Source organism: Pristis pectinata, chromosome 11 (genome assembly GCF_009764475.1).
Source record: "Pristis pectinata isolate sPriPec2 chromosome 11, sPriPec2.1.pri, whole genome shotgun sequence".
NCBI classification, from domain to species: domain Eukaryota; kingdom Metazoa; phylum Chordata; class Chondrichthyes; order Rhinopristiformes; family Pristidae; genus Pristis; species Pristis pectinata.
In genome coordinates, this window is record NC_067415.1 from 53,595,368 (window position 1) to 53,615,933 (window position 20,566).

The following is a 20,566-nucleotide window of genomic DNA, read 5'->3' on the forward strand; positions in this document are numbered from 1 at the left end:
TAGTCATAAATCTCTATGCAGATCAATAACGGAGTCAATGCACTTTACGCGAGGGAACACATTGTATTACAGAAATATTGACTTATCATAGGTATTATATGCACGGAGCACATTGGCCAGCTCTTGGTGACGCATGGCACAAATTGGTCAACAACTTTCTGAAAGCAACAGGTCCTAGTTGAGATCAATAACGACACATTGTTTTGTGTGCGTGTGTGCGCGAATTTGTCTGTTTTACCTGAATCAGTGACATTCTTGTTGAGGTTACGTCAGCCGGATTTGAGCCCTGTCCGGAGAAAGTGTGACAGACCCCATGGCCCTGGGGGACGGTGAGCTTGTTGGAGGTGGGCTTCAAGTACATGACTTCTGAGCGGGGGGAGCTGAGTGGCAGGCGCGTCTGGTAATCGAAATAAACGGGAGAAGAGGCCAGGGAGGGGCTGCTCACCACGTTCATGACATCCCTCTCCTCCACCTCGCTCTGGACCAACATAATGTCGTTCTTGTTGATCTTCTTCTTCTTGCCGCCCTTCCCCAGGTGCGGGTGCGAGTACTCAGCGATCCTGCAGTTATAGGTCCGAATCTCCTTGTTCTCCCTCCTGCACTTGACGGCGATGGTGACCATGGAGGTCAGCAGGATGACCGAAATGGAGCTCAGGGTGACGATGAGGGGCAGCGACATGTCCCAGTGGCCCTGCTCCCGCGGCACCCGCTGCTGCTCGTCTTTGGGCGCCGCGCCCGCGTACGCCACGATCACCAGGCGCGCCACGGCCGAGAGCGGCGGCTTGCCGTGGTCTGACACCTTGACCACCAGCTCGGTGGCGGCGGCGCCCTGGGACCACAGCGACCTGGCGGTGCGCACCTCGCCGCTGGCCGCGTCCATGTCGAACAGGTGCTGCTCGTTGCCCTCGGCGATCTCGTAGGAGAGGCGACCGCTGTCGCCGTGGTCGCTGTCCACGGCCCGCACGGTGGCCACCAGGTAGCCGAGGCCGGCGTTGCGCGGCACCTGCACCTCGGCCGTGTCGTTGTGCAGCGCGGGCAACACGATGACCGGCGCGTTGTCGTTGACGTCGAGCACGGTGACCCGCACCGTGCAGTTGGTGGAGAGCGGCGGCGAGCCCGAGTCCTTGGCCAGCACTTTGAACTCAAAGGCCTTGGTCTGCTCGTAGTTGAAGGAGCGCAGCGCGTAGATGGCGCCTTTGGACGGGTTGACCGACACGAAGGTGTAGACGGACACGTCGGCCACTCGAGCGGGCAGGATGGAGTAGGCCACGGTGCCGTTGGGGCCGAGGTCGGGGTCGTGCGCCAGCACCGAGCCCAGGTACTCGCCGGGGATGTTGTTCTCGGGCACCTGCAGCACGTACACGGGCTTGGTGAAGCGCGGCGCGTTGTCGTTTTCGTCGGCCACGCGCACCGTGAACGAGCGGCTGGCGTTGAGCGGCGGCGAACCGTTGTCCCGGGCCACGATGGTCAGGTTGTACTCGTCGGCGGCTTCGCGGTCGAACGGCCGCTCGCTCAGCACCGTGTAGAAGTTGTCGTAGTTCTCCTCCAGGCGGAAGGGCCCGTTGCCCAGCACCCGGCACTGCAGCTGCCCGTTGCGACCCGAGTCGCGGTCGGTGGCTTTGACCAGAGCGAGCACGGTGCCGGGCGGCGCAGCCTCGCTCACCGGGCCCTGGTGCACGGACACCAGGCTGAGGGTGGGCGCGTTGTCGTTGACATCGAGCACCCGCACCGACACCTTGCAGTGGGCTGGGATGGAGTTTGGCCCCAGGTCCTTGGCCTGCACATCGATGTCGTAGATGCTGCTCTCCTCGTAGTCGAGGGCGGCGCGCAGGCGGATGACCCCGGAGCGGGGCTCGATGGAGAAGAGCTGCCCGATGCGCTCGCTGGCGTACGGGCTGAAGGAGTAGACCACCTCGCCGTTGGTGCCCTGGTCTGGGTCCGTGGCGTTTACGTCGATGAGGAAGGTGCCGGCCGGCGTGTTCTCGGCCACCTCCACGCTCAGGCTGGGCTCGGCGAAGGCTGGGCTGTTGTCGTTGGTGTCCACCACCTCGACCCGCAGGCGCACCGCGCTCGACTTGGGCGGCTCGCCGCCGTCCAGCGCCGTCACCTGCAACTCGTGGCGTGGTTGCTGCTCCCGGTCCAGTGGCCTCTGGATGATCAGCTCCGGGAACTTGGTGCCGTCGCCCCGCGACTTCACCTCCAGGCCGAAGAGCCGGCTCGGGCTGCTCAGCTGGTAGGTCTGCAGACCAAACTGCCCGGTGTCGGGGTCGTGCGCGCTTGTCAGGGGTATGCGCGTCCCCGGCGCCGCGTTCTCGGGGATCTCGACATCGATCTGCTCGGTGGAGAAACTTGGCGCATTGTCATTGATGTCCAGGATCTCCACTTTGATCATGCACAGCTCCTTGTCGTTGGCGAAGACTTCCAGCGACACCACGCACTTGGCAACCCGTTTGCACACGGTCTCCCGGTCGATGCGCTGCTTGGTGTAAAGTAATCCGCTCTCCCGATCCACGTCCAGCAAATGGGGGGCGGAATTTTCCAAAACCCGAAAGTTGGGCTTCCTTGGCTCGGGACTCGTCGCCAGACGAGCATCTTTCGCAATGTTCCCGATCACCGTCCCGGGTCCCTGTTCTTCCAAGATCGTGTATTTTAAATTCTTCAAGGTCAGAACGCCAGTCCAGAGTAAAAGGAGAATCAGAACCTGCAGGTACATTCCCAGCGCTTGTTTTTCTTTCCCTCTCCCTTCTTTTTGTTGGTGTTAAACCTGTTGATTTACAGCTCGGAAAACAGACGAGCCTGCAGCGGTGTGCGAGCATCGATGCATCTTACAATAATCATTTCCAACCCTTATTGAGTTTGACGACAAGAAAAGTCTCTCGTCACCATCTTGCGTTGTAAATCCTTATTGGGGGTGGGGGTGGATTCGGAAAATTGTGATCGTGCCAAATACTTACTCCCCCCTATCCCCTAAACCTTTGATCCCTTAAATCTTTGCTTTTGCACGGTTCGTGACAATTAGATCGGTGAAGATGCGAAATCTGGCGTCCTTCTCCCAAGTGAAATCCAAGCGTTTGCAAAATGCGGCGTAGCCGATGTACCAGTTTCAAGGCTTGCGGTGTGTTTCTTCCAATTTCATGAGATGCAGCTGCCGAGAATTTTGCATGCTGCACACACACACACTCACACCGACTGGATGAATATCTGTCTCTGTGCGTGCGCGCCTATTTCCACTCAAAAAAGCGTCCACAGCTGCTGTCAGTGACTCGGACAAGACAGCAAATAAAATTGACTGATATTCTTCGACACACTCGAGCAGTAGCAGTTTTAAATCTAAAAGCTTTCACTGGCACGTCTCGCATTTCCATGAAAGTCTCCCATCACACGGTCGGTAGAAACACAAACCTTCAGTGACACTTAGTGAAGGCAAAATGAATCAAATCTGTCTCGTACTAGCTGCGGCAGCCAAAGCTCTCGGTGACACACACGCTACTTTCCCTGTTGATTCTTCCCACTTGTGATGAGCAACAGTCTTGGGTCCAGCCTGTGCTGCAGGAAAGCGGGACGTAGGTGACACTCAGAGGCTTGGATGCGCTCTTTGCCTCTGCTTTTGATGTGTGCAGTTGCTTTTTGGAGGGGGAGGGGGAATTTTTGTTGGTTATTCTTTGTGTTGCTTGTAGTCGATGGACGTTTTTTTTTAGGTATGAACCTCTCGCCGACACGCTCCGGGTCTCTGCCTCCTCCTTCTGCGCGCTTCGTTAAAACATAGAGCGCTCACAAAACCCAAAGCCTCTCCGGCCAATGGAGTGCCCGCGTCCTTTGGCACCGCCCAATCCGATCACTCCGGGTTCGGCCAATGGAGCGGGGAAGTCTGGCGTCGGAGCCGAGGGGTTGGCGGTGGCGAGTCAGGAACGATGCTGAACTGGGATTGGGAGGGGGTCGGAGGTGTCCGCCAGGGAGCGAGCTTTCGTTGCGCGGTCCCGGCGCTCGCCGGGGGAGCGCGGGCACGTCCTCTTGTATTTTCACCCGCAATTCTTTATGAATGAACCGTTCTCCGGTTGCGTATGATTGAAGATAAAACAAAAGTGTTATAAGAACTTTTATTTTCATTTATGTTCCATCGGAAATATTAGTGACAAGAAGTACTTTGAAGGCTGACAGTCCAGCTTTTAGGTAGCGACAACAGAATTGGATGTAACGTGTGAATACTAACTCCCAACAGCGTTTAGTGTGCGTCAGTGCTGACGGCTGGGGGGGGGGGGGGGGGGGGGCTTGTGGAATGGATACAGTTTAACGAGCAAATATTTTCCCTATGAATGATTGTCACAGGGAAAAATCTTGCTGTAAATTATTTATCTTTAAATCATACGCTGATTTGAAGTGATGATGTAAACAGGTAGGAGGAATGCAATCCGAGTGCGGACCAGGGAGTGATGACAATAGGAAAAGTAAATGTCTCATTTATCATCGTTCTTGTACGTGCTCGAACGGTCAATTTACAATTTATGCTGGACGTGACTATTCCTGTATTAAAGCAGATTTTTTTTGTTTGTTATCGATTGTAAAACTTTTATGTTCGGAGGGCAATTTGCAGTTTAGCCTGCTGAGTGTAAAATGACTGAATCCTAACATTTACATTAACCTGAACACAAGAAGTAGTTTCAATAAAAAGGTCTTATGCGTGTACTCGAGAAGCTTAGTAGTCTGTGCTAGATCTTCACAGCGAGCTCGCGAATTCAAAAAGAATATGCAATCACAAGAGTTATCCTAAAAATAGACGATGATGGATATCATCTATAATCCTTTGCAAACGATGTAAAGCAAACCAAAAAAGTACACTTCCAGCTATCAGCTAACGGTATTCTACTTGTTTTTTTTAAATATTAAACCTGAATAAGGATATGCGAGTTGTGTAATTAATCCAGCATCTGGGTACAGGAAGGTAAAAAAAAATCCAACTGCAGAAAGAATTGCATTTTCACAAACGATCGCATGACCCTAATATAAAAACAAATCAACTTATAACGAGCGGCAAGAGCCATAGGTTTTTTGAAAAACAATTGCAATGTTGCGTTCGGCTGATTTTACTTCGTGAAGGAGACGAGATTTGAAAATATTTGCAGACATGATACAAGCAATAGGCGATTCCGTGGCATGCTTACTTCAAGACGTCGATTTTATCCCGTTCCGGACAACAGATTTTGCTTTCGCTGTTGAGAGGTACAGTAGTGAGCGACAAATCTACCATAATTAAATTGCACTGTATTTTGAACAGAACGACTGTTGTCCTTTGTCATTCAAACTGCTGAGATCTTGAATTTTATTTCACTGATATTACAAGGAAACAACATACCTTGTGTATATTACATAGAAAATAACAGACATCAGTGAGAGATTGATGGGATGTTTTGGGCATTTTTTTTATACATCTTGGTGGACTGTGATAGTGAGACTTGACTGGTTTACAAACTAACTAATCTAGCCAGTGTGTTACAGCGAAAGTTTAGTTTAACTTGCAGAACTCGGAATTTCGAAACCAACGTAGGTTTTGAAAACATGGACAAAATACCCCAAAATAAAGATTAAAAACAAGCAAACATTCTCGCCAGAAATTTATCAGAGTTAAAATGTTTTATCTTTTAAAGGTCACAAATTTTACAGAAATTCGTGCCCAGAAGATTTCGCTTTCTTAAACTTTAACTTGCGTGAGAAAAAAATATAAATATACTGTGCGCAATGTTCATCTTGTCGCAATTTTTATCATGTTCGTGCATTGTAAAAGTTCCACAGCTTTCAAACGACATAATTAATCAATTAATGGCACATTAGTATTGATGATCCCTGATTTATAAGGATGATGTAAGAACTAAGTACGGATAACAATCAAAATGACAGGACAGGTTACTGCTCTTTTCCTCAGAACACTGAGATGTTACCTGACAGAAGTCTGAAAAATCATGAAAGGATTCGAGAGGATGCTGAGGATGTTTCCACATGTTGGGAGAATCCTTAATTGGGGACAAATATTCAGGATAGCGGCCAATAAATACAATACATTATTTAGCAGAAAATGTTTTACTCATTGTAGTGAGAATGATGAATTAGCTATAACAGAGAGTTTGAGACACTAATTGCATGTAAGGGAAAGTTACATAAGTATACAAAAACAGGCAGAGAGGATGAGATGTAATAAAGTGCAGAGAGGATTTTGTACAGCCTAACTGCAAGTATGTTGGGATGAATAGCCTTTTTGTGTCATGCAATTTTAAATGACTAACATTTACTTTAAAGAATTATTAACTTTTAAAATTTTAGTCCACATACTTCCAGAAATGAGTGTCAATTGAAGGCACTTGCTGTTTTTTTCAGTCCATTGAATTTTATCAGTAGAAGCTATCAGTGGCAGCCTGCCATGCATACACTGGAGGACCTGCTCTTGGAATCAGTCCTTGATGGTCTGTGTCAGCTGTGGCTCAATGCTAATGGTCTAGCTGCTGACTCCCATTCTAGAGAAATGGGAAAATAAAGAAGGCGGTTTGTATTTGTAGAACAGTTTTCACATCATTGAGATACTCCAAAGTGCCATACAGCTAGTGAAATGTTTTTGAAGTGTAGTCAGTGTTGTAATAAAAGCAGATTCTGGACTGTAAGCTTCCACAAACAGCAATGTTATGAGACAAGTGCAAACTTTTGTTTTGTCACCATTTTGTGTGGAATTTAGATTTCATGGTGGGGTGTGCTCCCTGATGTTTTGGCCAATGTTTACTGCTCAACCAAAACAACAAACAGATTTTCACACAAGTAACACATAGTTGTGTATGGTGTGTCCTCTACTAAATTTAGTGTATTCAGTTCAAACAATCTGTGACTAGTCATATTTTTTGTTAGATAGTGCCATAATATAGTACCCTGATGGCATTATTTTTAACATATTCACTCACTGGCACTTATGTCTTTAAATAGGAGTTGCTCAAGTGGAATACAGCATATGCTAATGAGAAATTTGGATCTTTCAAAAGGATCTCACAAGGACTGTAATGTTTTTTGTTGCTATCTGGAGTGCAGCTGAAAATGCCCCAATATCAAGGAATCACAAGAACTTGCAGAGCAGTGTATTATACTCATCAGAGTGCTTAAGGATAGAATCCCTCTATTGGTCACTCCCCGCTGAAGTATGAACTTCACTAAATGAAATGACATCCAGAGCTGGCACACACATTCTATCTTTCAACATCTCTCTTCATTTCAATATCTATCTTTCAAAATCTCTCTTCATTTTCTCTTATATGTTATGGCAGTTTATTCTTTTTCCAGACAGTATTCGACTTTCCTGTTTATCTATTGGCAAATATAATACAAAAGGTGAAGATATTGGGAAGTACATGTATATTCCAGAGTATCAGTCCTGGTCAAGATCCTCCAACCATTGAAGTTTTGCTACAAACTGTTGGATAGATTAATCTCTAACATCTGTCAAACAATTTTCCTTACATAGTGGTATCTTTCCTGGACAAAGTACAGAATCTGAAATGATGGATGTATCTGGGAGTGTCCTGTGTCAGATTGAGATGTGTATTTTTTCAAATGTTGTTGCCTCATTCCAGACTGATGTAGCTATTGGTGTAATTATTAGAGAGAAAGCTGCGAGAATTGTGATTGATTATCTTTTTACGGAACTGGAATATAAAGAGGTCAGTAAAAGGACTAACTTGCTTTGAATGTTCAAATTTATCAATTTCCAAGCATCACAAGCAAGATCAGTATCATTGGTTATCCCAATAACCTCTAGAAGATGATGATGTTTTGTCTTCTTGAACTGCCACATTCTCTTTGTCAATGATGTCGAAATGTCTAATACTAGAGGTCATGCACTTAAGTTGAGAGGGGGTAAATTCAAAGGAGATGTGTGAGGCAAGTTTTTTCACAGAGAGTGCTGGGTGCCTGGAGTAGGCTGCCAGGGGCGGTGGTGGAGACAGATACAATACAGGCATTTAAGATGCTCTTAGATAGGCACATGAATATGCAGAGAATGGAGTGATATGGACATTGTGCAGGCAGAAGGGTTTAGTTTAGTTAGGTCTTTAAATATGCTTAAGTAGTTTGACACAACATGGTGGGCTGAAAGGCCTGTTCCTGTGCTGTACCATTCTATGTTCTATACAGTCATGGTGCAATTAGGTAGACAGTTACAAAATTTTCACCAAGTAATGATGAAGGAATGGTGATGTGTCCAAGACTGTGTAGTGTATTGTTTGAAATGGAACTTGGAGTCAGTGGTTTTCCTATAGTGGCAGTCCCCAGGTCACGACAGTGTTTTGTTCCTGGGAATTGTCCATAACCCACACCGTTCGTAAGGCAGAAGTGGAAAAAAAAACAATGTGTGGGATCACAAAACTAGCTGTGATGGCAGAGCAAGCAGGCATGGGAAGAATGGCTGTCAGCTGGCCTCAGTGACTCAGTGAGTGAGCAATTGAGTCTGCTCAGTGCTCTTAGCTCTGCTCAGCTTAACCCAACCCCTGATTGTTGAAGCTTGCAGGCGGTGGTGGGAAGAGAAGGCATGCGGAAGTGCCTGTTCCCATCTGGCAGAAGATGCCTGCAGCCCCATAGCAGCTGACAAATCCATCTCCATCCATCTCGTCGGTCTCCCAAATGTATGGGGTGTCCCTAAGTTGGGCGTTTGCAACCTGGGAGGACCTGTATGTATCTGCTATCCTGGGGCAGTAGAGGTTGTTAGTTTGAGAAGTGAAATTGAAGAAACCATGGCAGATTGCTCCAGGTTATCTCGTAGATAAAAATGAGGGAATGGCAAAAAAGTTGAATGATTATTTTGCATTACTATTTTCAGAAGTGGAAAAAGCTGAGGCGTGCCAAAGAAACCAAAATTAAATTCAATAAGATCCCATCCAGATCAACATAAGCAAAATAACAAAAATTAAGGTAAGCAGCATAAGATGGGAAGGTTAGAACATCCTGCACCACATCCTGTTATTTAAGTTAAAGAGAGAAACTGAGATTTTTAGATCAGTTGTAGAAATGCCTAATAACTATTGTAAGGAAACTTGTGCTCTTTAATTAAGGATAATTTTCAGCTGATCAGAAAGAGCTGGAATGGATTTGTAAAGGATAGATGGTGTCTCACAAACTGTTTGAATTTTTGAAAGGTGATTAAAGAAGTGAACTTTGGAATGTTTATAGATGCCATTTGTATGGACATCTGGAAAACATTTTTTAAAGTCTGTGGTAAGAGACTGTATCTTTTGTTCATAGAACGGAACACATTATTACATGCGATTACATTATATAGAATATATGATACTGAAACAGGCCAGTCGGCTCAACCTGTCCATGCTGGCATTTATCCTCCAGTTGAACATCTGTCTTTGCTCATCTAAATCCATTTCTTATTCTGTCCTCCATTATGCTTGTCCATTCTCTCTTTCAATATATCTACATTGTTTGCTTCAGTAACTCCCAGTTGCAGGGAGTTCCACATTCTCACCACTCTTGATGACTTTCTTATTACTATAGCCTCTAGTTGTGTTCTTCCTTACATGTGGAAAAATTATTGATTCACTTTATAAAAACTCTTAAAAATTTTAAAGACCTCCATTAGATTACTTCTCAGTCTTTTTCAAGAGAAAGGAGACCCAATCTGTTCATCCTTTCCTAATGTGTTTTTACCCTCATATTTCTGGGATAATTCTTGTAAATTTTCTCTGCCCCATTCTCCAGTGCCTCTACATCCTTTTTATGACCACCAGAACTATATACATTACCCTAAGTGTTGTCTAACCAGTATTGATACAGGTTTAACGTAACTTTTTTTTTCAATTCTCTCCCTCTTGAAGTAAACTCGAGTGCTTGATTTGTTTTTTTAAATGGTCTTGCTGACCTGGTACATTTGTACTCATTTGTTCCCTAACACCACCTATATTTACACCTTCAAAGCAATGTGACCTTTACTTTTTTCTGCAAAAATGTATCACCTCACATTTATCTGTGTTGAACTTCATTTGCCAATTAATTTCCCATTCTGAAGTCATTATATACAATTACATTGCATCGGAATTTGTTGCAGTCTCTCTCAGTATTGACTATCCTCTCCAATTTGGTTTTATCTGCAAATGTAGAAATTTTATTTTTGATTTAAAAAAAAAGAAGCTATATGTTCAAGTTTTTGACGATGCAATGATAAGTAGAAGTGTAGGTAATGTAGATAGAAACAATAAATTATGAAAATATTAATATATTTAATAAATGGGCAAACTGGCAAATTAATTTCACTAATGACAAACAAGAGATTGTTCTTAATTGGTCTAAAAAGGATGGAACAGATTACTTACTATCTGGTGTAATGGAAGAAGCAATGGAGGTGCAGAAATTTAGGCATCCTTGTACATACTGTAGATTACTCTGTCTTATGGATGGGTACAGGTACTAAGCAAAAAGGCCAGTGGAATAATGGTCTTTCCACACAGGGAACTGAAATACAGGGAGCTAAAGGTTATGCTACACCTAAACTCCTTGTTGGACCACTGTTCAATGCTGGGCACTACACCTTAGAAAGGATATATTGGCTTTAGAGGAAGTGCACCATGGATTTATCAGATGGTCCCTGGACTCCAGTGGTTAACTTACAAGAAGATTACAAACTGGTGTTGTATTCTTTGGAATTTAGAATATTAAGGGTGATTTGATTGAAGTTCTCAGGATATTAAGGGGAACTGATAATGTTCACCTAACATTTTCTCTGTTTGGGATATCTGGTATTGGGAGAATATTGGGAAATAGTTTGGAACTCTCTTCCTATGTTTACTGGAAAGGTTCTGAGATGGATTCAGGTAGAATGGATGAACTGGAGAAGCTGATGTCATCTTCCTTAGAACTGCAAAAGTTGAGTAGACATTTGATAAAATATTTCAATCTGTGTAAGTTCTTGGCAAGGCAAATAAAGAATAAGTGTTCCTATTGGTAGAAGAATCAATAGTCAATAAATACGGAATTAGGGTGATTGTTGATAGAACCAAGGGTGCAGGAGGAAAAATGATTCATGCAATTAATAGTTATATACAAATGCATTGCTTGAAGGGGTGGTGGAAGCATTCTTAAGCGAGGTTTCGAAAAGGAATTGAGTGAGTAACGTAAGCAAAACAAAAAACAGGTTTGTGGAAGACCAGGTAATGGAGCTAACTGGATTACCCTTACAAAATGTCAGAATGGGATCGATGGGTCAGATGGTCTCAATTATTTTGTGATTCTTTTTTTACAATTTCAAAGAGCAATATGTAATGAATGTATAGACAGATGTATAGAATTATATCACAGAGAAGCCGTGATTGAACAGGCTCAAAAGATTAACTATCAGGGACTACCTTACTTCCATTTGAGCAATTCCTATTTAAATATAGGAGTGCCAGAGAGTGAATATGTTAACTATAATACCATCAGGGTACTATATTAAATAAGGGGACTACTCCTGTTATTACATTCTTTTGTCTCAGTAATGGAAGAAGTGCATATTTCAGGTGGTGGATGGGGCAGCAATCAAGTGGAATGTTTTGCCTTGGATAGAGTGAGTTGCTTTAGGTTGTTGAAGCTGTGCTCATCCAGTTGAGAGTAGAATATTCCATTGTGATCCTAACATGTGACTGTAGGTGGTAGTAAGGCTTTGGGGAACCAGGACGCACTTGCTGAAGAATATCCAGCCATTGATGTTAGCTTGTAGACTAAAATTTTATCTCATTGATCCCAGTATTTTGGTTTGTTCTAAGATGTTGATAGCGGTGCCACTATAGGTCAAGAGGTAGTGGACATTCCTGCATTCCTGTCAGAAATTGCCCTTGTGTGGCATGAATATTACATGCCATTTATCAGCTAAAACCTGGAAGATGTCCAGGTTATTGTGGAAGTGGATATGGACTGCTTCATTTTCCAGTCAACTATGAATAGAATCAAGCTTGCACAGTCATCAATGAACATCTGCTCTTGATCTTATAATGGAGAGAAGACTGTTAGTGAAGCATCTGAAAATTGTTGTCCATTGGATACTACACTGAGGAACTCCTGTGGTGATAATCTTGGGTAAAATAATTGGTCAACAAAAACTACAACCATCTTCCCTTGTAACAGATAATGATACCAGCAATTGGAGTGTTCTCCCGATTCCCAGTCCCTGCTGTGTTGTCACAGTTGCCTGAAAATTCATTCATGTAGCACAATATTTTTGTGTGCTATGCAATAAATTTATGGGAAGTTTAAGCATTAAACATAATTGAGTACTTACTGTGCCAGAAATGCACTGGCGTAAATGATATGTAGGACCATATTGTATACGATGTACATATGCATGGAGACCACACTGCATGTAATGGCTGTTTTGATGTAATTTATGCAAAAATACAATGTATAGATGAACCCCACACCAAGGCAGAACTTAACTGGGGACTGAAGTTTGCATTATTTAAAAATGTTATCTTGCCTGGGCCACAGACAGGGAATAAAAGGTGTTTGTCCATCTTCTTCAAGACAGGTTCTTCTGTAAGTTTGCCTGCTTAGTGAATGGTACCACTCCCACCAACATCACTGTCAATTTCCCAGGCACTGACATGACCTAGCCTCACTTTTCAGCTGACTGACAGGTCCCACACAACCGTCCTACAATCACCAGCCTAATGCCTCTCCACAACCCTGTGATTGTGCTCTCCCCCCCCCGTAATCATTCCCTCCCCACCCTGCCCAGATGATATTTCTCTCATAATCTTCCTCTCTGGGATCCTCTTCTCCCATAATCCTTTCAAACCCTCCAATCCCCGTTTCCCCACCCACCTCAATTTGGAGTTCTTTGGGCAAGCTTCCTTCTTTAAGGGCCTGCTCTACCACATACAAGTCCAAATGCATGATGTGCAATAAAGTGTTGCTGCCTGGGAGCATCACACAAAACTGGTGCTGTGCAACTGTAATGTATCCTTTCAAACTACAATTTCTGAGCTGCGCCTTATACTTATCCACTTTATGAAACTTTATTCAGAAATACTCATCCGCTGAATAGAGCTGTAAATGAACAATAACATGTTTATTTTTGTGTGCAAGTCTCTACCACTGATTCGACTTAGATTAGATGGTGGAAATACAGCAACCTAACAATACGTTTTAGCTTATCCGTGACTTAATGTGAACAGGCAGTGAAATGGAACTGCAACAGTCATGGTAATGGTGTGGAATCAGAGATATCATTACACGCTATCATAAGTGTTTAAAACTGCTGAATGAGGTAGCTTAACATTCACTAGTCTTAACTAGAAAGGAGTACAGAGTAGAAAGAAATTAAAGCAAAGGTGAATGAATAATGGGTCAGTTACAGATATTGCAGAGCAAAGATGAGATTTAAGCTTCACAATTTTCACTATCATGCTCACTGAAGAATCTGTTGATGTATTTTAACATCTTTGCAGGGAATTCAATAACTGATACAATTGCATAAAATTGTTGAGAAATGAGAGGTTCTGCCAGACCTGAAAAATTATTTAAAACATAGAATATATTTTGACTTGAAAAAATTAAGAAGAACTCATTGATCATTGTTAAAGAAACTTGCAGATGCGTGTGAGGTTATTGAACTGAAATATGTTACATAGTTAAACATTAATGAATGAACTATCCATACGGTTAGGGAAAATAGAGTGTGAAGGATAAAGTAGCTAGTCTGAAACTCAATGAAAGTAAGCCCAAATTGAGGTGAAATAAATGCAGTTTTATGAAAAGAAATGTTCTCTGAATGTTGTTAGAATTCAATCTAACGTGAGTGTCAGAAACACAGTTTTTATAGCTTATCTCCAAACTCTGCTGACTTTGATACAACTGAAAGCATGCTGGGACATTTCAGCAGGTTGTTAAGAGTCAACTGCATTGGTGTGGGACTGGAGCTGCATAGAGGCCAGAATGGTTAAAGATGTCTGTTATCCTTTCCTAAAGCATACAAATATACCAATTGAGTTTATGAATATGTAGCCTTCAGCCTAAACAATACAGTTTAGAAGCATATTTTACTGCCATTTGCAAAGGAAATTAACTAGAAAAGAACTGGACTTTGTTGAAGAATATGAACAAAATTATGAAAATATTTTCACAATTAAGTCAGATGAGAGGGTAGAATAAAACATAAAATAATTTCTTTGTAACAGGTTTATAACATGTAAATGTCAAGATTTAGCAAATTACACAGCTGTGCACAATTTAGTCCCTCTCAAGCAGTACATAACATAGATTCCCTATAATAGTTATTTCCAATTCCAGAAGCATAGGGCTAAATTATAATTGTATGAAGAAATAGCAGAATCACATATCAGATAAGGAGGCCGTACAGCCCATCGTGACTATCTTGGCTCCATGAAGTATGGATCCAACAGACAGAGACGTTCATTGGGGTACAGGTTCTACAGACACAACTGGGGGATGGTTTCTACAGAGCATTTATGGATTCCACAGACTCTGATTCTCATTGATATACAAGACCCATTTCCTGACATTTTCACCATAATTTTGTAGATGATTTTATTCTGATATATATCCAATTTTCTTCTGATCATGTTTTTGAACTTGCTTCTAACACCATCTAAGGAAGTGGATTCCAGTCATTAAAACATAATGCATTAAATAAATATTAATTTCTCCCTAGTTGTTTAATCAATTATAACATTGTAGCGACTCACCGCACTGGCATCAAACCGGCTCCCGACATCGCAAACGTCGTCGGAGGCCCCGATCCAAGATGGCGCGGGGCCCTCCTTCTTCCCCATCATCGGGCTAGGAAAGCGCGCGTGCGGGGAGGTCAGGTGACCGTTTGACGTCAGCGCAGGAACTGTAGCGCGGGAAATTTTGGGATATTAAAGGCGCACCGCGCCCCTGTCATTCATTTGACTTCTGATTTCGAACCAGCAACTCTGTGTCTTCATTTTGTAGTGTGTAGCTAGCTGCTACATTGGTGACCCTGACGGGCCCAAACGTTTTTGGACCTATGATGTCTGCACAACAAGAGATACAGGCAGTAGCCCTTAAACTGTCCACCTTCTGGACCCTCCAGCCCCATGTCTGGTTCAACCAGGCTGAGGCCCAGTTCCAGATTCGCCAGATCACCAGGGACAACACCAAGTACTATTACGTGGTGAGCGCCCTCGACCAAGACACCGCAGCCCAGGTCGAGGATTTCATCCAGGCGCCCCTGGAGGAGGAGAAGTACGATAAGTTCAAGACCCTCCTTCTCGAGACTTACGGCCTTTCCCGACGCGAACGGGCCTCCAGCCTCCTCCATCTCGATGGGTTGGGCGACAGACTCCCCTCCACGGTCATGAACGAGATGTTGGCCCTGGCAGACGGGCATCAACCCTGCCTGCTGTTTGAGCAGATCTTCCTGGAGCAGTTACCCGACGACATCCACCTGCTCCTGGCGGATGCCGATTTCAGCGACCCCCGGAAGGTGGTCGCTCGGGCTGATGTCCTTTGGCGGGCGAGAAAGGAGAGCGGGGCGTCCATCGAGCACGTTGCCACACCACATACTCAGCGGCCCAGCAGGCCAGACCCGGCAATCGAACGCACCCCACCCGCCACCAGGTCTGAGACAACGACCGACCAATGGTGTTTATACCACCAGTGGTGGGGCACTGACGCCACAGATGCTGGCCACCATGCAGGTTTCCCGGAAACACCAGAGCCAGCTGCCGCTGATGGCTACAGCGGTTGGCCACCGGGATAGCCTCTTGCATGTGTGGGACAGGCGTTCCGGGTGTCAGTTCCTAGGGGACACTGGAGCCGAAGTCAGCATCATGCCTCCCAACAGCCACGAGACTCGCAACTGCACACCAGGACCCGCCCTCAGAGCCGCCAACGGCAGCACCATTCGGACCTTTGGCACCCATTTGGTACACCTCCAGTTCGGCACCTGCAACTTTACTTGGAGGTTCATCCGGGCCGCCGTCGCGCAACCACTCCTCGAGGCAGACTTCCTTCACGCCAACAGTCTGCTGGTTGACCTGCGGGGTAAGCGTTTTGTACATGCCAGGACCTTCCAAACGTTCTCTTTGGGTGAGGCCAAGCTACCGGCCCCACACCTCGACTCCGTCACCACGTCAACCAACGAGTTTGCCAGGGTCCTGGCAGAGTTCCCGTCCATACTAACGCCCCAGTTCTCCACCACCTTGGCCAAGCACGACGTCCAGCTTCACATCCCCACCCAGGGCCCTCCCCTCCACACCCGCACCCGGCAGCTACCCCCAAACAAGCTCCGCCTCGCGAAAGAGGAATTCAAAAAAATGGAGGAGCTGGGGATCATCCGCAGGTCAGACAGTCCATGGGCCTCTCCGCTACACATGGTCCCCAAGGCAGCCAGAGGCTGGAAACCCTGTGGCGATTACCGACGCCTCAACGACATTACTACCCCGGACCGGTACCCCATGCTGCACATTCAGGAATTTGCTGCCAACCTGCACGGGCGGTCCATTTTTTCCAAGGTCGACCTCGTCAGCGGGTATCACCAGATCCTGGTACATCCGGATGACATTCCGAAGATGGCGCTGATCACACCTTTTGGCCTCTTTGAATTCTTCCAGATGCCCTTTGGTCTCAAGAACGCTGCTCAGTCCTTCCAACGACTGATGGACGTGGTCGGGCGTGGCCTTGACTTCGCCTTCATATACCTCGACGACATCTTGATCGCCAGCAACAGCCGCCAGGAACATTTCATGCACATCTGCCAACTCTTTTCTCGCCTGAGGGATTTCGGCCTGACCATCAACCCAGCCAAATGCCAATTCGGGCTGGAGACAATCGATTTCCTGGGCCATCGGATCGACAAACACGGCGCCACGCCCCTGCCTGCGAAGGTCGATGCCATCCGCCATTTCGCCAGACCCACCTCCATCAAGGGCCTGCAGGAATTCCTCGGTATGATAAACTTTTATCACCGGTTCATACCATCCGCAGCCCGCATCATGCGCCCGTTATTTGCTCTCCTGTCAAGCGGAAGCAAGGGCATTGTTTGGTCGGAAGAGGCTCACACCACGTTCGTCGAAACCAAGCAGGCCTTGGTGGACGCGGTCATGTTGGTGCATCCTCGCACGGACATCCCGACTGCCCTCACGATCGACGCCTCCAGCACAGCGGTCAGAGGCATTCTAGAGCAGCTTATCGAAGGGCGTTGGCGACCGCTGGCATTCTTCAGCAGGCACCTTCGACCACCAGAGCTCAAATATAGCACCTTCGACCGCGAGCTGTTTGCATTGTACCTGGCCATCAGACACTTCCGAGGGCAGGCCTTTTACAGCTTTCACTGACCACAAGCCATTGACCTTTGCTTTCAACAAGGTCTCAGATCCCTGGTCAGCACGGCAGCAGCGGCACTTGTCGTACATCTCAGAGTTCACTACTGACGTCTGCCATCTAGAGAACATGGTCGCGGATGCACTGTCACAGCCCACCATCCAAGTTTTGTACCAGGGGGTGGATTTCGGCGCCTTGGCGGAGGCACAGCGAACGGACATGGAGATGCTCAGCTATCGCACCGCAGTCTCGGGCCTGCAACTGCAAGACCTACTGGTAGGCTCCGGTGAGCGCATATCTCCACAGGTAGATCCCGCCCCATCGTCCCAGCTGCCTGGCACCGACGGATGTTTGATGCCATCCACGGCCTTGCACACCCATCCATCCAGACAGTAGTCCGGATGGTGTCAGACAAGTTCGTCTGGCATGGCCTGCATAAACAGGTTTCCGAGTGGGCCCGGTCCTGCACTCACTGCTAGACCTCGAAAGTACAGCAGTACGTCAAGGCCCCCCTGCAGGATTTTCAACCCACCCACTGGAGGTTCAACCATATCCATGTCAACCTGGTCGGCCCCCTCCCAGTCTCCCGAGGAGCGCAGTACCTCCTCACGATTGTCAACTGTTTTACCCGCTGGCCTGAAGCCATTCCCCTCGCAGACACCTCCACTCAGTCCTGCACATGGGCCCTTTTGTCAACTTGGGTGGCCCGTTTCGGTGTCCCAGCACATATCACCTCAGACGGGAGCTCAATTCACCTCTGGCCTGTGGTCTGTCGTTGCCGACTTGTGGGGTTCCCGGATCCACCTCACCACCGCCTGTCACCCGCAATTCAATGGGCTGGTGGAGAGGTTCCATCGCCACCTGAAGTCGGCACTCATGGCCCGCCTTAAGGGGCCCAACTGGGTAGACGAACTCCCCTGGGTCCTGCTGGGGATACGCACCGTGCCAAAAGAGGACCTGCATGCCTCGTCCGCGGAGATGGTCTACAGAACGCCCTTAGTCGTCCCAGGCGAGTTCCAACCAGCCCCTCGGGGGCCAGAGGAAGAACCTGCCGCGATGCCCGACCGGCTGCGTGAGTGACTTGGAAACCTGGCCCCGATTCCCACCTCACGACACGGACAGGCCCCGACCCATATGCCGACTTCCCTCCAAGACTGTAAGTTCGTCTTCGTCAGAAGGGGCGTGCATCGATCACCGCTGCAATGGCCGTACGAAGGGCCATTCCGGGTCATCAGGAACAATGGGTTTACGTTCGTGCTGGACATTGGGGGGCGCGAGGAGGTGTCTACGATTGACCGGCTGAAGCCGGCTCATTTAAATTTGGACCAACCTGTGGTGGTCCAGCGAGCGCGGCGCAGGGGCAGGCCACCCAAGTCATAGTTTATTTAATTCTGGTTTTCGCGACGGTATTGCTGGTTCTGGGGTGGTGGTGGTGGGGGGGTTATGTAGCGACTCACCGCACCGGCATCGAACTGGCTCCCGACATCGCAAACGTCATCGGAGGCCCCGATCCAAGATGGCGCAGGGCTCTCCTCCTTCCCCATCATCGGGCTAGGAAAGCCCACGCGCGTGAAGGTCAGGTGACCCGCGCATGACGTCAGCGCGGGAACTGTAGCGCGGGAAGTTTTGGGATATTAAAGGCGCACCGTTCCCCTGTTGTTCATTCGACTTCTGATTTCGAACCAGCGACTCTGTGTCTTCATTTTGTAGTGTGTAGCTAGCTGCTACAACATCTTAAATAAAAATGTACTGACTCACCTGCCAGAACACCTCTGAGCAAATGTGGACAGAGCTGCCTTGGACATGGACTGGCACACATCAAGAGTTTTCAGTTTTAATAGAAGGATAACGGCTTCAAATCATTATTGGGTGTCTGAAACAGAACTCCGGGTGATTCTGATATCTTTGATACCAATTAATTATGTAAATCATGTTGAGGATAAGCTTGCTCACGGAACTATGTCGAAAACCTGTAAAGTAAAAAAAGTGCCAGAAATAACACAGCAGATTGAGCTGTATTCATGAAAAGAGGAACAGAATTAACATTACAGGTCACTGAGGGTTCCTCAGAACCAGAAAATGCTGGACTTCTCACTCCAATGATGAAATCTGTCAAAGGGCAGCATCTCCTCAGGACAGCACTCAAAGGTCATGTCTCTGAAGTTAGTCTTGAACCCATGACTTGAGTCAGGTGTGAGAATGCTACCACTGCAAGCATGCTCATTTCTGAACCCACAGACTCTGTTGAGACTAATAACAGTTGCAAAGCCACTGTGAATGGAAATAACAATCAAAAATACTTACACCAAAGAATCATATATTTTGACATCCTTTTGTATTTTATTTGTCAGTAGTTGTACGTGTGTTTGTATTAGCTCCTGAGAAGTACCAAAGGCAAATGCATGCAACTCTCGAGGGTCTTTTAGTTGAAGTAATTATGGATTATGATTTTAGATTGTAGAAGAAGAAATAACCTTCAACAGGAGACAAAAAAAGATCTATTCTCCATAACCTGTTTCAGAGAAACATAAAATCAGAAAAGGAACTTAGTTTGCACCCGATCAAAGTACCATTTTTTATGACGTGTTAACCTCTGATATGTTGAAACCATTTTTTAAAGAAGTTGGAAACTATTATGTAGGCACCTAAATCAAATCTTGTGTGTTTATATAGTGTGTGTCTTAAGTATATTGAAATATTATTCAAAGCTATTGTGCATTTGTGGACTGTAACAACTGATATGTACAGAAGATTAAGTGTTAAAATGACATCAGTTGGAAACCCAGCACAAAGGTAATGACTGAAGTTGAAAACTTAAGCACAGAACATTCAGTTCTAAGGTACTGGGCTGTAAAAGATACATCACAGTATGATCTAAGACTATCAGGTTATTTCAGTTTTGAGAACAGGGCAATTATCGGCACATTCCCTAAGAACACTTGCCCTCATGGAAATGCACACAATGTGGAGGAAATGCCTGAGGTTGCAGTTTGAACAATGTATTTATGATTGAAGCTAACCATTCGCCCTGTATTTCTTACTCCAAGATAATGGAAAATAGCTGGTAATTTAAATTAACAATAAGGGTACTTTAAATAACAGAAAAACTTAGTGCAAAGACATCATTCCAACTGTGGCTTTCTCCAGAGACAGAAGACTGGTGGGCAGATTCTACACCAAACTATGTTGCAAGAGTAGAGAACAAATGACACATACACGACAAACATAATCTTTTGGAAAGAAATAATGAACAGGTTCT

General features: G+C 46.0%; 1 protein-coding gene and 1 long non-coding RNA gene across 3 annotated transcripts in view; one reads left to right on the plus strand and one right to left on the minus strand.

The window, feature by feature from the left end:
* Nucleotides 1–4,230, minus strand: part of pcdh17 (protocadherin 17) — a 106,895-nt gene extending 102,665 nt beyond the window's left edge. Inside the window, exon 1 of one of the 2 annotated variants that reach the window (XM_052026278.1) lies at nucleotides 446–4,230. In XM_052026278.1, coding sequence (XP_051882238.1) covers nucleotides 446–2,713 — 2,268 coding nt within the window. In that variant the 5' untranslated portion in view covers nucleotides 2,714–4,230. Of the gene's footprint in view, nucleotides 1–238 lie in introns of both variants that reach the window. The other variant, XM_052026277.1, reaches the window with a different exon arrangement.
* LOC127575974 (uncharacterized) lies at nucleotides 1,229–15,252 on the plus strand. Its single transcript, XR_007957152.1, has 3 exons — nucleotides 1,229–1,318; nucleotides 8,843–8,934; nucleotides 14,956–15,252. It is a non-coding gene; the product is annotated as an uncharacterized LOC127575974 (long non-coding RNA).
* The last annotated feature ends 5,314 nt before the right edge of the window (nucleotides 15,253–20,566 follow it).